Genomic DNA, 19,049 nt, shown 5'->3' with positions numbered 1-19,049 from the left:
AGAAGAGCCAAGTGTCAGTATGTGGTTGGTTTCTCGTATGGCACTTTACAATAACAGGATAAAGTAAAATTATGAACACATGAATGAGAGATGGTGGGAAAGTAAAGCACCAAAAAGTTTTCAAAATAAAAACATACTTCGTCTTACATGTTAAACTGTAAATAAAAGATGATAACAAAATGCAAACTGGAAATGGAAAAAAAAGAGACAGAAAAAAGATATACATATCATGTATGAATAATATCAACTAGAAATGTGCTCTGTGTTATTGAAGCTGTACAAGTTCTAAACAACAAATAAGAAATAACTGTCACAACAGGCTTGCTAGTTTGACTAAGGCTGTCTTGGTGCTGGAGCAAGGAGATAGTGCCAAGACAGATTTTTTCTGGCTTAGAGTTCCTTCCAGCTTGTCAAAGGAATGTCTCTTATCATTTTGATACTGCTTGTAAGCCATTGGCAACAGCAACGTCTACAGAACTAAAAGTTTGAAGTTCATATTTTGTTTCAATTAATCCAATTCTAAACAATTATATACTACGTATTCCTACAAACATTTTAAAGAAACTTACTGACTGTAGCGATGGAAGTGATGGATTAAATTTTCAATTTCAGTAGCTCTTGCACTGCAGTTAATTTCAGGTACTTTCCAGTATTTTAATGAAGATATGTTAACACAAACGTCTTCAGACCAGATACAAATTCCACAGCAGACAAAACACTGAACTTAAAACTTCACATCACAACACATTTCAGGCTTAACAAAATTGATGTTCAAACATGCACAGCATTTGAAAGTAAATCGTGTCAGAAAAACTTCTCAAAATAACACAGGCAAGACTATTACATATAATCTAATGCAATGCTGGTTTGAGGTGAACCCATAGTGGGTGTATTATATATGGAAGACAATGAATATTGATTTGTGAATGAGAATTTGAATTTTACATTTATATAACATGTGACATTTGAGCATACATTTCATTCAGATTCTTATTTCATTCAATACTTTTGTCTATCTATAGCTACATATCATATATGTATTAAAATATGTTCATTTGTCTACAGGTATATTTGACCTGAAAAAAATTTCATTGTTAAATGTTGTGAATTTCTTTACTAACGTTCATAGTTCTCAACTTTATGCACATTACAATAATAAATTACAAAATTTGAAAATTTCTTGTTAAAATTACGATACAGAAGACACAAATTGTCCTCAACTTACTTTGTCGTGATAAGAAACATGCTATCATCATTTATACAATCAGTAATTCTCCTGGTACCTTTGACCAGTCTTTTGAGTCAATTGTGACCCATATCCTGAATTTCAACTTAAAATGTCATTAATGAATAATAATATATTACACTATAACATCTCAAAAATTTAAAGTTTAAGTGGAAATTCCAAATTTTGACTCTTCGTTGGATTTGGCTTTTAATGTTGTAAAGCATTCAAACATCTTCATGAATCTTTGTGAATAAATACAATATTACTTTGCGTGTATGTGAAAACTAAATAGTCTTTCAAAATTGCATTAGTAAATGAGCAATATAACAACTATTCTTAAAGACATAAATGAAACTTTTCTCAAAAGAAAACAAAATTGGTCCCATGTATGTTGATGAAAACTTGCAGCAGAACACCTGACAATACTCTCTCCTTCTCTCGAGCTCTCTCTCTCTTTGAGACTAAATTTTCCTCCGAAATTAAGATTTTTTGCATTCTTCCTTCCAGGACGAAAAGAGTGACTAATACAAGTTCATAGATATAACTTGTTAGGTGATGTAAAAATAAATCACACTTACTGATATTTAAATTCACATAAATATGGGGTTGTTTTACATATTTGAGCACAGTTTGACTGTGTCTTTAATGCTTAATTGCAGTGAAAATGCTTTTCATGCTGTTAATTAATTACACCCACTAATATAAATGCTGCCAAAATACAAAACATCGTGAAACATCAAGATCAAATTCAATATCCAGAGAAGAAGAATTTTGTTCCACACTACAAATCATTATAATATCCTGGACATGTATTGTTTTGTGAAACACTCATGTTTCTCGTTATATTGATTCGTTATTGATGAAAACTGATAAGAAATTTAAAACATTGAAAGGAAAAAGAAAACCAATTAAAAATTGCCTGTTACAGAAAATTAAAACAATGCTCTTAAATGTAATAGTAGTGTGTTTGAAAGATATAGGGAACCACTTTATCATATGAAAATGTCATCAGTATATTTATGTGCCCTGGTCAAATTTCAGATTGATATGGCTGAAATTTTCAGATGACTAAGTGGTTTCCTATCTTTCAATTTAACCAGTATTACATTCTATAATATCTTTTTTCCCCCAGTAAACCGGACAATTTCCAATTGCGTTTCTTTTTCCCTTCACTATATATCAATCTAAAGATAGCAGATCTTACCATCATCTAGCAAGACTCTCTTTAAATACAAGAAAACATTTTCATTGTGATATAACAATATAGGTTAAAACTAGACAATGTTACTTTTCTACATAGAATTACTTTGTTAAAATGATAAACTTTTACTGAAGATATTAGAAACTAGGATCAAATATTTTATAGATAATTTGGCTATTGTTATAATTATAAGACTCCTATGTACAAAACCGATGCAAAGTACAATCAAAATCAGAAATGAACAATTCATTTCTGCGTTTTTGTTCAAAGTTATAACCAATAATATTGTCTTGAAAAAAAAGTTAATTGCTTAGTGATCCCTAGGATGCATTACATGCTCTTCTGATAAATTATCATAAATTTTCTTAAAGTATGAAGGCACATCTCGTAATATCACATACATTTGTCTATTAATAGGAATTTGAATCACGTATCTTTTTCAAAATGTTTGTGAAGTTTCTTGTTTCAGAGTACTCTAAAACAGAAGAAACATTTTTGAAATGTTTCTTTTCCTAACATAACATAGTTCTAAACAGCACAAACAATTCCGAGCTGTAATATTTCCTCGCATAGTTTCAGAAAAGATGTCAGAAATGGTTTCCAAGCTGTCTGTTCGCACAGCATTGTTTCAGAGCTGTAAAAACTTTAGAAATGTTTTTTGAGTCGTTTGTTCTCCTCACGTAGTTTTTCTACCTCGGCCACCAGGTCTTGGTTAACAGAGTAATGCTGCAGCAGGCTGTTCACCTCGTTCTGAAGTAATCAACGGACATTTATTAGGTACAATGTATACAAATTGTGATTAAAAACACTGATGTGTTAGATAAACAAGAAGCCACAAAGCATGGCACGATCCTATGCCACCAATATTTTGATGTTGGTCCTCCAATGACTGCATTTTTACCACCCATCAATCGAGGTTTAAAATATCAGGTATAACCATTACCACCCATCAATCGAGGTGTAAAATGTCAGGTGTAACCAAGAGAAGCCATACCAGAAATTCTATTCATTATATGTTCCTAATGCATATATAATTAGTCACCCACTTTTTGTAAAATTATTTGCCAAGAATGCAGAGATGATGAATCCATAATTAAGAAGGTGACCCCATATACAATGTAAGGAAATTTTAGTACGTAACCACATAAAGTTCCAGTGACAAAAAAATAATGTATGAGATAGACCCCTGACAAGCCTTTTCTTTGATGTAGGTCAGAGGTCAAAATTTAGGTGGCAATGACCTATTTTTGATACATGACACACTGCCTTATCTAGGTGAAACTATGTCCCAAGTATGAAGTTCCAATGTCAAGTCATGTAGGAGATAGACCTGGACAGGATGTGTTGAAGGACAGATGGACACAGCACAAAACAATAGTAACAGACCCCCCCCCCCCCCCCCCCCCCCCATTCACCCCAAAGGCTCCAGGAGGGGAACTAACTATACACATATTATAAGAAATATATGCCAAGTTGTGTTTTGAAAACAATGAAATAGGGTGGCAGGTTACGATGGAAAGATATATTATCCACCATATCACAAAATTGAAAACCGAATTGTACTAAATTGCACCATGTGCGTAATACTGTGCATGTTGTGCAGATGATGTATGCACAAGGTTTACAAGGTGTATTTGGTGTGTTGTGAGATCAAACAACTGTATCATTACAAAATAGATAAAATCTTAATTGCAAGTTTACCTGTTGAATTTGGAACTGACGGATCATTTCCACCTGTAGATTCTGCATTTCTCGGTGCATCTGGTCATAGAAATCCTCTAACTCATCACGTATTAGATTCCGTAGCAGCTGTGTCTGAAAGTTTCCAGCCGGTATAGCTTGTGGCTCTACATCCAATCTTTGCCCTTCTTGTGAACTTCGACCTCCATATGCCTGATTTTTGGAACTATAACTCCCATGTTCTATGTCCTGTGAACTCTGACTCTTGTTTACCTGATTATATGAACTCCGAGCTCCATGTGTCATATCCTGTGAACTCAGACCCCTGTGTGATTGATCACGAGAGCTTTGACTCCTGTTCGACAAGTTTTGTGGATCCTGACCCATGTGTATCATGTTCTGTGCACCTACTGATCCAGAATATACACTAGTTACCGCATTCACACCCTCCGGAGATGGAAACTGTTTTGTTCCCGAGTTCTCGGCTACAGCACAACTTCCTGGGGAGTCATCAAGTTTTAACGTAGGAATGCTTGGTGAGGCACTGATCCCAGTAGGGCGAGAGGGACTGACCCTAGGGGGCACCTCTGCCCCTACATGTGAGGGGGTGGGGTGGCCAGGACTAGTACTTGACATGTTCATATTCGATTGACCTTGACCTTGGTATACTGCCCCCCGACCTTCAACATCCGACCTTGAGACACCATTCTGCAAATATGGACTCCCTCCATTTGACATGGCATTGTCTGTCGAATAAATCAAAATTGAGTTTAAAAACTACGTTCAGAGCATAAAGAATAATAAAGAATTATATAAAGAGTGTATCAACACCACATTAGTTCGAAGTAACAAATAGATTTCATTTATATCAACTCACATTCAATTTGTGAAAATATGACTGACTGAGGATGCAACAATTAACGTTGGATATTGCTTCCAAGTGGTGTCATGGTAAAGAGTTGGTATAATGAGTAGTATTCCGATCGTGTCCAGTTTGAAGCGTGATTGGAAGTTAAAGTGGAGTGCTACTGGGCTGTTTCTGTGTTGTCGCATTGGTGTGGATGTTCAAAGAAACAGAATCTAAGTTTACATGCATGTGATCCCCCCATTGCATTATGCATTAGGAGTAGTTGATCAGGTAAACGAGGATTTGGAGGTCTATCCACCTTCAGTGGAGTCATACAATAACAATACCACCTAGACCAACATTGCACCACCCTGCGTCATCTTGCGCCACCCTATGCAACTTGACATCAAGGGCTGCAGACTCTGCTCACTTTACCTCTGATGAGTAACAACTTCATAACAGGTCAGGTATCATACTAAGTGGATGATATGGTTCCCTACACAACACGGACAGCAGCGTGTCTTTTTCCCAGTAAGTTTTTATCAACATATAATTAGATCTTTTTTTCATGATGTTGTGAATAATAGACACATTGAAAATACGAGATGACTAATTTTTGCCAAAACAAACCCCAAAACAATATACTTTGTGCTTGGAAGTTTTGATAAAACTACGAAAACTTGAAACATCATAAAAACAATAACTGATTTAAACCTGTTTTTTCAATGATGTGATAATTAAAGGTCATTTTTATAAGTCAAAAGGACTAGCTAGTCAGGTTAGGTAATCCACTTGTACTTGGCTAAATATCTTTGGTTAGACGACGAAAGTTACATGAAAATCTTCATGTTAGTGTAAAATACCTCGAATGTTGTGTGGATCACTGCGGCTGGTACTGGATGACGTACCAATTCCAGGTGGTGAAGAAAATTTACTGTTGCTGTAGTAACCATCCTGTTGTGTCCTGGACCCATTGACAGTCTGAAAGCCAGGAGGGAAAAAAGATTGACAAAACTATTTACAATTTGTGGTTTTCTTCATAATAGACTTGTGATACATGTATTTGTCACAAGATGTTTTCCGCAAGATACAATATACCTGTATCAGTGAAAATGGTGACGCATCTCAGACCTAATTCCCCATTAGGCCCCGCCCCTTTGGCCCCTTGGGGGTCAGAGTCACCATTTATGCAAAATCTGTTCCCCTTCCCCCAAGAATGTTTCTGACCAAATTGGGTTCAAATCCATTCATAACTTTATGACTAGTAGCGATTTAAAGGAATTGCCTCAATTTCCCCTATTGGGCCCCGCCCCTCAGGCCCCTTGGGGGTCAGAGTCACCATTTAAGCAAAATCTGATCCCCTTCTACCAAGGATGTTTCTGACTAAATTTGGTCAAAATCCAATAAGAACTTTTTGACTAGTAGCGATTTGAAGCAAATGTTGACGGACGACGGACGACAGACGACGGACGCCGCGCCATGACATAAGCTCACCGGACCTTTGGTCCAGGTGAGCTAAAAAACCACTGGCCTACGGTAAGTATACCAGGCAACTGCCCCACGTGGGTTTTGAACTCGCAACCCAGAGATGGAGGGCTAATGATAAAGTGTTGGTACACCTTAACCACTCAGCCACCGTGACTCCTTATAATAAAGGGAAGGATTTACATTGATAACAGTTATACCATATATACACAGGGAGGGATTTACGTTGATAACAATTAGGACTGGGACGATACAGTGATGCCCCGATCCAATACGTTTCACGATACTAGAGCTACGATCTGATACATATTGCAATACATAGAGAAAATATATTTAAACATTATACATTATTTGTTTCAATAAAAAACAAAGTACCTTTTGTAGTAAATGCAAGTTTAATCGTCATTTTCAAACACTGGAAAGCCAAACGTTTTCCATACATCAGATTTGCCTACTGCAGACGGCCTCAATCATTTAACAGCTTTCACTTTCAGAGTAGCGCTCCGCTTTCCCAGAAATCGATAACACTTTCGTTTTTGACAAATGTCTTTTAATTTGAATTCAAGTCTTTCCGAAGAAAATGCATTTATGTATTAAACAAATAAACAACAAGGGCAAGACACAGGATCGATATAGGTATCGTAAAATTGCATTAGGATCAATATTGGTATCGTAGAGAAAGTGATCGCGATGCACTGGTGTATCGTCCCGGCCCTAATAACAATTATACCATTTATACACAACCTTTACACCGGCCCTAATAACAATTATACCATTTATACACAACCTAACAGACTGCATAGTTTGCTAGATACAGTCATATTCCACCAAGGGACAATCACTTTTACAACCATTACACAACCTACCAAACCGTATGTATTGTTTTCGGAGACGGGCGTATTCCAGGATGGGGTTAGGTTATTGCTGTTATTGGTGAAAAGTGGAGACATGCCTATATTCTCCCGATAATTGTAGGTTCCTGTGTCAGCCAGCGGAGAAAATATACCACCTATACATAAATAAAAAAAAATGTTCATTTTAAAAAAAAAAATACATGTCTTTCTCATCAAATAAAACTTCACTGTACAACCATTTAAGCACTGATGTCATTTTTCTTTAGTTTCATCGGGATATTGAATTTATCGCAGCTTGTAAATTAATTCACCTGCTATCCCTACATAGTGTATCAGGCTAAAATTTCTACAAAGTAAGTTTTTCTGGCTTCATCAATATACAAGACAGGAAATTCAAATGCTCACTTCTATTCGGATTTTTTAATCAGATTTTGATAATCGTTGGATATCAAAGACAAATCAACCAGACACTTCTATTGATATTGTGGTCAAATACTACTCACTCATACCCTAACTACAACATTATGAAAGAGGGAGAGACTTACTGGAAGACTGATTGTCCTGTCGGAGGAAGGACCCCAGATTTGATCCAGAGTTTGACATGTGCTCTGCTTCTCGGTCACTGTACCCAGTCAGTGAGTTTGCTACAAATATCACACAATGTAATGCTGCTTAATCATAATAGAATATAATTACTGGATGATTGAATCATAATGACGTCCATCCAACATTATGGCACACTCATTACTAAATTGTAGATCAGGTTTGGTTTGTTTGGTTTTTTTTGGTTTAACGTCCTATTAACAGCCAGGGTCATTTAAGGACGTGCCAGGTTTTGGAGGTGGAGGAAAGCCGGAGTACCCGGAGAAAAACCACCGGCCTAGCTACGGTCAGTACCTGGCAACTGCCCCACGTAGGTTTCAAACTCGCAACCCAGAGGTGGAGGGCTAGTGATAAAGTGTCGGGACACCTTAACCACTCGGCCACCGCGGTAGATCAGACTTTAGCACATGAAACATGGCCACATATAATTACAAAATTGTCATCATGCTTGAAGGGCCATGAACTCAGATTATGTGCTCAACTTCCAATTCTAAAGCATGACTAGTGAAAAAGCACATTTTGTTAATGAAATTATATTGTTTTTCTGTTAGTCAACAGCCAGACATACAATACAAATGTTTTCGGCATTTACTCCAGCCAAAAACTGTTCACATAAACACCCAGTTATCAAAATATTTCTATCAGATCCCATACCATCACATACCACATAGGAAAGAAATGAAAGCTCATCAATATGACCCTGAAGAGATAAGTGGTAAATTTCTTTTCCACCGACGTGCCTTAACTTCAAATTTCCATAGAAATGCATTTTAGGAAAACATATTTTAATAGAAAATTTTGATTTAAGGGATTTCCTATGGTTAAGGAATAATAAAGAGACTCGAGTCTAGTAATTTAAAACCCTGATATTACTACAAAGACATGATAAACAACTATGCATTGTAGAGACAATCACATACTGGTGGTCAAAATGTAGTACAATGTGTTCGATTTGTGATACCAACCATGGGAGTCTTTGACGGGAGAGAAGGTGTCATTATCAGGAATTCCATTGTCAACTCTCCTGGGACCATAATCTGTTTTATCAACTGCAAATAAATGTTTAATATGACAACCTATCTGTACATTGGTATAATCAGTTATATCTGGGGAAATAAATTACACATCAATATGAAATCATTGAAAAGATGGATATGACTATCCCTTCTCTCTCCTAGCTAGCTGCCCATGACAAAATCAAAGAAAGTGTGATGGCGGCTGTGGCATTACATATATCTGACTAGTCCTTTAACTCTAGTGGCTGCCCATGTCGAAATCAATGAAACTTTGTTTGTTTGTTGGGCCTATCGCTCCGTTAACAGCCAGGCTAGTTTTGAGGCGTGTCTCCTTGTAGTTGTAATAGATGATGGCTCCCCGAACATACAGGAGGCCCGTTGCATGCTATCCAGAGCAATTACGGTAAAGTGTCTTTCTCAAGGATACAACCATGTCAGCACAGACCAGTCTGTTTCTCAACTTCTCCAGACACAAAAAAGAAGCTTGGGTAGGTAGCCTCGAACAATGCACCTCAGATCTTCACCAGAGGTTAAATAGGCCAATCCTCTAATCAACAGTTCTTCTAATCAGCTGTTGCAGCCCTGCGAACTCTGATAGCAGGGTATAGTACTGGGTTGTGGAATATCCTAGTAGAGTTAACTTAGGTGGTGATGGCAGAGATATTTCTCATAATAGTGTAATAGATTAGCCCTGCCTTAGTTGGCCTAGATAGCTGATGTGAGCTCTAATTTTTATTAGTGAAATAGTTACCTGTGATGTTTGAGGAATCTGCTGGAGCTTGAGGAAGCTGTCGTCTGTTGGGAGGCGATAAATCCTTACTACTGGCAGTCTTTGACCCACTTTTACTTAAATTCTCAGTCTAAGGACAAACATACAAAATTACATACTTAAAAACTTCAATGTAGAGTTGTGAATTGTCATCCCCAAAGATGTGATGAAAGTTTGTATCAGAAGTACTTACTTACCACATTGTTTTTGCATTAAAAAATAATCTGTCTGGCAAAAGTTTAACACAAGCTACGATAGTTTCAAGTTTTTTTTTTATAATTATGTACATTTTGTTAAGTTTTTCATTTAGGGCTGCAGTGTCTGGACTTTTACACTTTTTACTTATGATACAAGAGATCATAAAAACAACTTCTTTTAAGACTCAATGATCAGATTTTCTACTCATACTTGACAAACTTTTGTTTAGTTACTTACCTGTAAGTTATTGGTGAAACGCAGACATTGTACTGAAGACTTATGGGCATTTATGACTTTGACAGGTGTGTCACCTTGTCGAAGATCATAGATGTATATTTTGCCACGTGTGGATCCGACAGCAACAGTGGCACCATCAGGCATCACATCGACAGATGTTAGAGGACTTTCTGCTACTATCACCTTCGGATACCTGTAAAGACATGGTAACAATATTATCCAAATCTACAATGTGTTATCTTTATTTGGCCTTACGTATGCCAAAGAAATTGATGCTTACAATTCAGTAGATTTTAGTCTAATGCATATGAGTACATTGGTGAAAGTGAGTGAGGTTGCCTGGGCATCCAGTAGACCCTTGAGAGTATGTTATTGACTCTCCAAAATCAAATCCGGCTCTAGACTTTTAAGGAGCATGTCTATCTGGCATAATGTTTTGACCCTTCATATTTCTGAGAAAAGGTGATTTGACTTCGAAATCGCTAAAAGTCAAGGGTCAAATGGATGCCCTGGTTGCAGCAAATTCTAAATTCTAATTTTTCCTTTTGTGAATATATTTTTGTTAAACAATGATGCAAATCAAAACAATATGTGAATTGAAGCTGTAAATGTTTAAAATATCTCACAAAATGTCATAAATAGGTGATGTTTTGTGGATAACAGAACTCTCGGAAACTTTTTACTAGAAAAGTTTATCAGGTTGTTGTATTGTATGATCACAGTAAAGGGAAGTTATCCAAAAGTTTTGTATTTTTTTTTAATTATTTTGTATCAAAGCAAAATTTTCAAAATTTGTAGTTGAATCCTGAAAAATTCACTCCAAAGTCCAGACTTAACTAAACTCACTTCTTGCCCTCCAAGTCATAGCAGATAATGCGTTTATCAAGGCCAACCGATACGAGGAAGATGGCATTGATAGGAGAGAAGTTGATGCCAGTGGCAGGAGCTCGGTGGGCATCACTGAAACTATGGATAAGACGACGTGTGTTTGTGTCCCACAAGTTAACAGCACCATCATCCGATGCGGAGCCAAGTAAAGACTTCTTAAAATGGCTGTACTGTATCTCCTTAACAGCCTGGAGTACAGAGTAAGTGAAGAGTGTCAGAAATCGGTACAAATAATAGGTATTTCATCATATCTTCATGTAATATATTTCAATCTATTTCTGGAAATGATCGAACAGTTTTTGGAATACAACATGTACAGTATCTATTGTACCTATCAACAAGAGGCCCAAATGGCCTGTATCATTCACATGGAAATCTCATTAAATCGTGGGAAAATATTCTCATTACAAATACAACATTTGGTTTATTGGTTGAAAAAGCAATCTGCTTTAATAGCCTGTCTTACCTGGGCCTTAGGGGCAATCATTGGACTGCAGCCCTGTCCGGATACAGCATTGTACACAATTATCTCCCCTGTGTCAGAGCCTGAAGCAATATAGGTGTCGTTCCAGTTAAATTTAGCACACGTCACTGTTCCAGTGTGGCCCTGGGAAATAAAATGAAAACATCACACAATTGGTCTAAAAATGTGGTGTTTTTATAACTTGATATCTGCATATCATCAAAAACCTAAATCATGACATCACAAAAGGAAAGACATATTTGGTGATTTTTCTTTAATTTTCAAATCAAGCTTGATTACATGTTATATATGATTCAATTAACCTTCAACTGCAATTGGCTGCAAATTATTTACTGAATTGATTATTTATTAAAAAGCAAAAAATCATTTTATGATTTCTTACCAAGAATCTTTTGGTTGGTTTGGTTAAAATGATTGAGGGATTCTATCAAAATTTTTAATCAACTACCGTAAAAAAATTTGTAATTTGCGCAGTTATTTTGTACTGAAATAAAGTTTTAAGTTGGGGGTGCGCAAATTATACAGGTAGAGACGTTTTCAAGTTTTTTTTTACAGAAAAAAGATCGTCAATTCTCAATGTCCGTCATCTTGGAAAACTTGGTACTTTGATCAGACCTTGTATGTTTTGCGTAGACTCCTCACTTTAAGGTCCCATACATTGATAGCCTGGTCAATCCCACTGACAATGTAGCGAGATGTAGAATTGAAGTCCAAGAATCCTCTTCCAGACTGTGGAAGCAAAAAAAGAAAATTTCTTATACAAGTAAATGTATATATATGTATATCAAATATATTGTTTGTTATACAATTCATCATTTAATGATTTAAATTTACAGAAGCAACCATGAAGGAGAATAAAAATGAATATGCTCATTTATAAATAAGCTGATGCCAGCTTTTACTCTAAGTTAATTTATAGAATACAAATCTGATTTGTATTATCAGAGAAATGGGATCAAGTTTACCGGTATTGATCCTTTATTACATGTATTGTCAGACAGATTGAAAATTAAAGATAACAGGTGATATCACAATACAAATATAATAAAACCTTTCTGCAGCAATATTAATGCCGACTGTAAATACTTATTAAGTGTTACCTAGTACTCACCACAAATTTCAAATCAAGTATTGATACTGATGAATTTTTCACAACACTCAGGGACAGTTTGTCACCTACATTGGAAACACTGGATAAATAAGAATCTGTAAATTGTTAAGGAATAAGATTATACATGTACCTTATACCAAATGCAAGTTATGTTGCTTGTTTTTGTTCCCCCGATCAGGGGTTGACACTAACTTAACCACCTTGACAGACCGCCGGGCAGCCAGGTTTTGGAATGAGACAGCCCCGGGCTGCCAAAGGTGACGCCCCTCTTGGGGGATTTGGGAGCATTGTCCCTCCAGTCCCTAACCACAACACTGAGGAAAAAATTGAATATTCTAGATGAAGTTTCCTGCATTCAAGTTCATTCTGAGCATAATTTTTTTAGATAATAGATATTACACCAAAGGGTTTCATGAAAAAAGTTTTGAATATTAAATTATTGAAGAAAACAGAAAACTTCAATTGATTATTATACATTTGACTGAAAATGTTGGCAGCCCACAGGGCTGCTGGTCTGGACATTCTTGCAGCCCGACCTGATTTCAGGCAGTCCAGGGCTACTGTTAGTGTTGATCCCCTGCTGATTTCCCGACCTGATTTCAGACAGCCCAGGGCTGCTGGGCTACTGTTAGTGTCGATCCCTGCTGATTTAAATATCACATTGCATAAACAGCCAGTGTCATTTTGATCCCAGGTATCCCTAAGCCTGTAGTGTAAAAGTGGTGAATTAACCTTTTTAGCTCAGACTAGTTGGAATTTTCCTTTAGCCTAGTGGTAGGTTGTTTGAACTGAGAGCAAGAGGTCGCTTGTTCCGGCCCCAGAGCAGGCAGAGTATTTTTTCATTAATAATACTCCTTCCTTTTACAGATCTGTTGCCTTAAACAACACTCAAGAGTGCAAGCTATATGAAAAGGAGAGGCTTATTAGCTTGCAGCTAAAGAAATCGAACCAGGGTTGTGGCTGTCAGTAGGGCGAAGACTTTGTGAAGAAGGAAGGTTAGGTAGCCTCAGCTTACTAGCTCAGACTAGCGGAAATTCTCCTTCCGTAGTGGTACAATATTTGCCCTGAGAGTGAAATGTCGTTAGTTCCAGTCCCAGTGTGGGGCGGTGGGCAGGTTATTTTTCATTACTCCTTCCTAATACAGTAGTAGCTTGTGACCACCTCACAACATACAGGAGACCTGTATGGGCAATTTTCATTACTCCTTCCTGTTACAGTAGTAACTGGTACGTAGCAACCTCATAACATATAGGACTATTCAGGACAACTTAGGAAGCTGGATGCAAAAGGACACAGGAAAAATAGCAAGAAAGTCTATGATGATGTGATCATGATCAGCTTTCCAAGAAATATGATTCTGGCCCAGGAAGGATTCACTTCAGTCACATGTCAACTAGATGTTCATGATCAATAGCCTGAGTTTCTCTGGCCCTGACACCATATGTCTAGGTGTAGGGCCATGAGCGCACTGCTATATGAAAACATGGAATTATCTGACACCGTTTGGTGTCGTTAAGAATTTGGTGCAAATACAATAAAATCGAGTGACATAACACCTACCTTACATATATAACTACGGATAAAACATCAATTAATTTTTTTCAGTTGACAATTATATATATTATGCATAATACTTGCGATATTTTCAACATTATAGAGTTTCACTATTTCATTTTCATATTTTACAGAAATTAGAATATTGAAGAAGGATACTGTCATGGCTCCAGCAGACTTTGGAAACGTTGTGATCATGTGGGTTAAACTGTCGTACCATCGAAAATGACGAATCGACATCCCACAGTTTGATATCGTCGCCGGCCGACGCCAGCGTCATCCCACTCATAATGGACGGCTTGAATCGGTCATTTAATAAGAATAAATCAGTTAATATTCGAAGTCATTGTGGCCATTTAAATGGCACAGGTGTATCAGTAACACTATTCTGTCAGCTGTCATAATACTATCAGACAATCGGTGTCAATATCAACATGTTGCAAAAACATAAACAAAGTATGTATCAGTGCAATAACGCGAGCTACAGTCCATGAATTTGCATTCATTCACCAAAAGTGGTCCTATAGACCCTAGTTATTCAACTTCAACGTGATTGTTTCATATACAAATGCAACGTCACCCACGAAACAGGTACTATGTCGTTCACAAATTATCCCGCGCATCCTCCATTTTCATGTCTACGTCAAAGCGAGGCTTGTAAATATAATACATTTTTAGGAATGTAGACAGGCTAATTACAACGAAACGAAACGTTCTTCGCACGAGTACTGAATCAATTTCTTTTCTACGGTGACAAAAGAGACGTGTATATCACATGGTTAACATAGTCTCTGATGACCTGTTTTAAAGTAGATATGTAAGTGTATATGTCGTAAAATATTAGTTGAGTTTCACAATTACTTGAAAATCTGACTTAGTACACTAACATTGAAATTCAGATGTTAATTCTATTTCATCTAATTCTTTGTTAGATTGAGTATCCAGTAGTAGTATTCAGTTTTCATGGAAAAGAATTAATGTACATTGTACACGTAGTCAATGCTAGCTTAACACATTCTCAACGGCCCATCAGCACTGCATGAATTAAAAAGGACGACAAAAAATGGCGGGTAAAAATGAGTATGACTCGAAACAACATCAAACAAACAAAATACATATAACACAAAACTGAATTGATATACTCGCGTATATATTTACAAGAATAAATATGGCTATGGTTTCTCATATCTTGGGGTACGGACTCGCAGATTTTAGATAGTCGAATTTATGCATATGTTAACAGTTTAAAACAAGAAATATCTTTAAAGAAGATAAACGGCATAGTTTTATTGCTGGTGGTTATAATGTAAAACTGTTGGTGAAATAAATTAACGAACTAATAAATAAATGCGCAGTTTCAGCACGGATAACAAAATTATATCAGTTTGAATCATTTTTGGTGATAATAAGACTGCATTCGAATCAGGAATATAATTTTATTAATGTGTCATTTGAATAGATACATCCACGTATTCAGCTTGCATTCAATCTTAATTTTGTTTCGTCTTTAACTGCATTTTGCATTTACAGCTACATTGACCAATCACATACTTCATCTTGACCAGTAACGCCACCTTTCGCGTCATATCTGGGGTCAAAAGAAAATTATACGGCTATGCCGAAAAAAAACGGAAATAACTGTGTATGTGTTATATTTGTGTTTGTCTCCTTGTGGTAGTGCGAAACTGACGATTTTATAGTGTTGCCTCACTGAAGCATAATGCCATCCAGCAAATCGCCCCGCCCGGGTCGCATATTATACTGACAATTATATAAGGAGAGACAAACAATGAAAGGGAAACTCAGTGTGGCATCGAAAACCTAAGTAAGGCACCATCTGGACATTGGTCTGTGACATTTATTAGGATTGTGACGTCAGTAATAATTATAGAAAGTACTGAGAAACCATTGCAAAACTCCACTTTAAACTAGCTCTAATACATGCATTAGGAGACAGATTTATATATAAGTATTCTAATACTTTTTTCTGAATCCTTGCATTTTTAATATGTTGAAATGCATGACTTTGAATTTGAAATAAAATATGGTTTAAACTAATACATGTAGCTTGCGAACTTAGCTCAACCTATATAAAGTCCATTCAAGTGAGCAATCTAATGCAGTATAAATGAATTTTAGTCCAGAAATTGTGCCAAGAATTCTAGTGGAGGACAAAAATCCAAAGAATCTGGACAAGTCGACGGCAAAGTCAGGTACAGCACAGTGTAGTGTGACATAATGATGTCCGCATGACGTTGAATTTTACTATAAATTATTTGTATTTTCAAACTGGTTTATCAATTACCCTTACTTCATTTCATTCATGGATGGATTTAATGAAATTTTATATTGAAAAACACATATCTAGAGTTTCCTTACGTAATTCACTGGTGCATATGTTGAAAGAAATTAAAATTAACAAAACCGAATATCCCGCTGCTCCGCATCCTTCACACACTTACCAACGTAAAATGGCGTCGCAATAAATCATGTTGTAAATAACTTTTAATTTCTCCAATTAATGGCGACAGAAATGAATGAAAATATTATCTAATGGAAATTTAAATCAATACCTTTCAGCTTGCAAAATTTTGCTAAAATCGGCATATCAACTTTACAAAGTCAGGAAAATAAATTGAAAACAAAAAGTTTACACTCTTAATTTTGCGAACTCATCTAGGCATACAAAAATGTACTCCTCCAAGTTCAAACCCTCCTTTTGGTGGAGTCTGGAAGAATGGGGACAACAACAAATAAAACCTGTTATACATTAAGGAAAGATTATGCATGAAGGACCACTTACAAGAACAATGGGAATTTGGGCTCATGTGTAATTGCTAGATGTTAAAATGGGGTATGAAATCTCAATAACGAAACTTTCAGTTCATAAACAACGAGGGGGAAACGCATAAAAGTTTACTGTCAGATTTATAACAAATACCGTGCTTTTATTTTGGAAAGTAGTATTGTCTGCACACATGTCGACATCTGAGTGTTCCGAGAATAGCGTAGGATTATTAAATATAAATTATAAAGAGGAGTGGGCCAAGTATGGACCCCTGTAGTACACCTGTTATAATTCTTTGTTGCGACGTATATGATCATTACCATGTATGATATGTTGTCTGCTGTTCAGATAGGATTCAGATCGCTGTATACTTTCGGGATAGCTTTAGTAACTTTTAAACAATTGACTTCTTGAGAAAAATAGTGCCAATTATTGCATTTTGTCAATGTTTCTGTACTCAACTGATCATGATAAGTGGTGTTTGACATGAATGTTTTGCTGTGCATCATATAGATGATTATATTTACACAGATATTCATTAAGATGTTGCTACATATTTGTGTGAACTTCGTAGAAAATCATAGGCACTTGGGAGTTATATTGGACGAATTTGTAAATGGACTAGTCATATTGATGGTATTTGTAAAAAGGTATCGAAACAGATAAGTGTTTTGCGTAAACTTAAATATATATCTAATCGTCATACTTTATATAGAATATATACTTCGTATATTATACCATTATTAGAATACTGTTGTGAGGTATGGGATGGGTGTAGTCTCGGTGACTCAGACAAACTAGAAAAACTTCAACTAGAAGCTGCACGTGTGATTACGGGATTACCATCTTACACTAGTATACAGTCATTATATTCTGAAAGTGGTTTAGAACCTCTTGCTATTAGACACTCTAGGCGAAAATTGCAGCTTTTTTCATAAAATTAAACATAAATTATCTCCAAATTACCTAACATCACTTCTTCCACCTTTAGTATCAGAAAATTCTCAATATAACCTTAGAAATGCCAATAATTACTCGATACCAAATTACCGTTTACATCTTACTAATTCGTCTTTCTTTCCCTCTACTATCCAACTATGGAATCATTTAGACAACGAAATCCGACAAAGTGTTACGTACTCGGCCTTTAAACATTCTCTTCAAAATTTTACAGACACAAAGGTTCCCTTCTACTATCAAATTTGTGACAGAAAACAGAACATTATGCATGCAAGATTAAGAAACAGATCTAGTACTCTAAACAACGATTTATTTCATGCAAATTTGATTAATTTTAAACACTGCCAATGTGGACACACTGTTGAAGATGCATATCATTTCTTTTTTTTTAATGTAATACTTACTCTGTTCAGCGTTTGCAACTGTTTCGTGATCTAAATTATTTCATCCCACTAGACCTGCAACTTCTGCTATTCGGAAAAAATTAACTTTCACATCAAGAAAATCTAACTATATGCCAATCAACCCAACTATTTATTAAAAATACAAATAGATTTTAAAAATATCTTTATTGGAAATTAATGTACATTGTATTTTTGTCTTTGCGGACTCGTGTGACATTCGGGTGTGTGTGAAATGTTATAAATGATGGACCAGAAAAGAAAAGGAGGAAGACACCACTGGCATGGATTATCATAGACATTAGACAAGTTTGAACGAAAGGAAAGTCGAATTGTGTACCAAAGTGATTGTTGCTTAGGTCTACCACAAAACTATTTGTCCTTATGAAGTATTTAGATATATAAGATTATTTGTATCAATATCTTATAAAATCTCTCTCTGTCTCTCCCCCCCCCCCCCCCCCATCCCACTCCACCTCTCTTCCCCTTTCTCTCCGTCACTCTCTCCGTCTCCCTCCCCTTCTGTCTCTCTCTCTCTCTCTTTCTCTCTATTTCTTATAAAATTAGATTGTAAATATGTAGATAAAACTGTCATCATGTGAATTTTCTCTCAATGTAAAATTGTATCGGGAGAGGGCTTAATATAAGTTGGAAAACTTGTGCCCAATCCCTTTGTAACAAATTGTAAATTACAAATAAAATATGTTTAAATCAAATATATATTTGTCGTATATTTTGACTAGAG

General features: G+C 36.1%; 1 protein-coding gene across 1 annotated transcript; it reads right to left on the bottom strand.

Moving 5' to 3' along the window:
• Window positions 1-2,445: 2,445 nt before the first annotated feature.
• On the bottom strand, window positions 2,446-14,789 carry LOC117330732 (protein NEDD1-like). Its single transcript, XM_033889187.1, has 13 exons — window positions 14,315-14,789; window positions 12,602-12,696; window positions 12,106-12,219; window positions 11,473-11,613; window positions 10,965-11,194; window positions 10,119-10,311; window positions 9,666-9,774; window positions 8,864-8,947; window positions 7,841-7,939; window positions 7,308-7,450; window positions 5,820-5,937; window positions 4,131-4,855; window positions 2,446-3,179 (listed from the first exon to the last, which is right to left on the bottom strand). The coding sequence occupies exons 1-13, from the start codon at window positions 14,442-14,444 to the stop codon at window positions 3,075-3,077; spliced, it is 2,286 nt and encodes a 761-aa protein (XP_033745078.1). The 5' UTR covers window positions 14,445-14,789; the 3' UTR covers window positions 2,446-3,074.
• Between the last annotated feature and the right edge of the window lie 4,260 nt (window positions 14,790-19,049).

Source organism: Pecten maximus, chromosome 7 (assembly GCF_902652985.1).
Source record: "Pecten maximus chromosome 7, xPecMax1.1, whole genome shotgun sequence".
Taxonomy (NCBI): Eukaryota; Metazoa; Mollusca; class Bivalvia; order Pectinida; family Pectinidae; genus Pecten; species Pecten maximus.
Note: the sequence above shows the minus strand (reverse complement) of the source record. Positions and strands in the feature narration are given on the sequence as shown.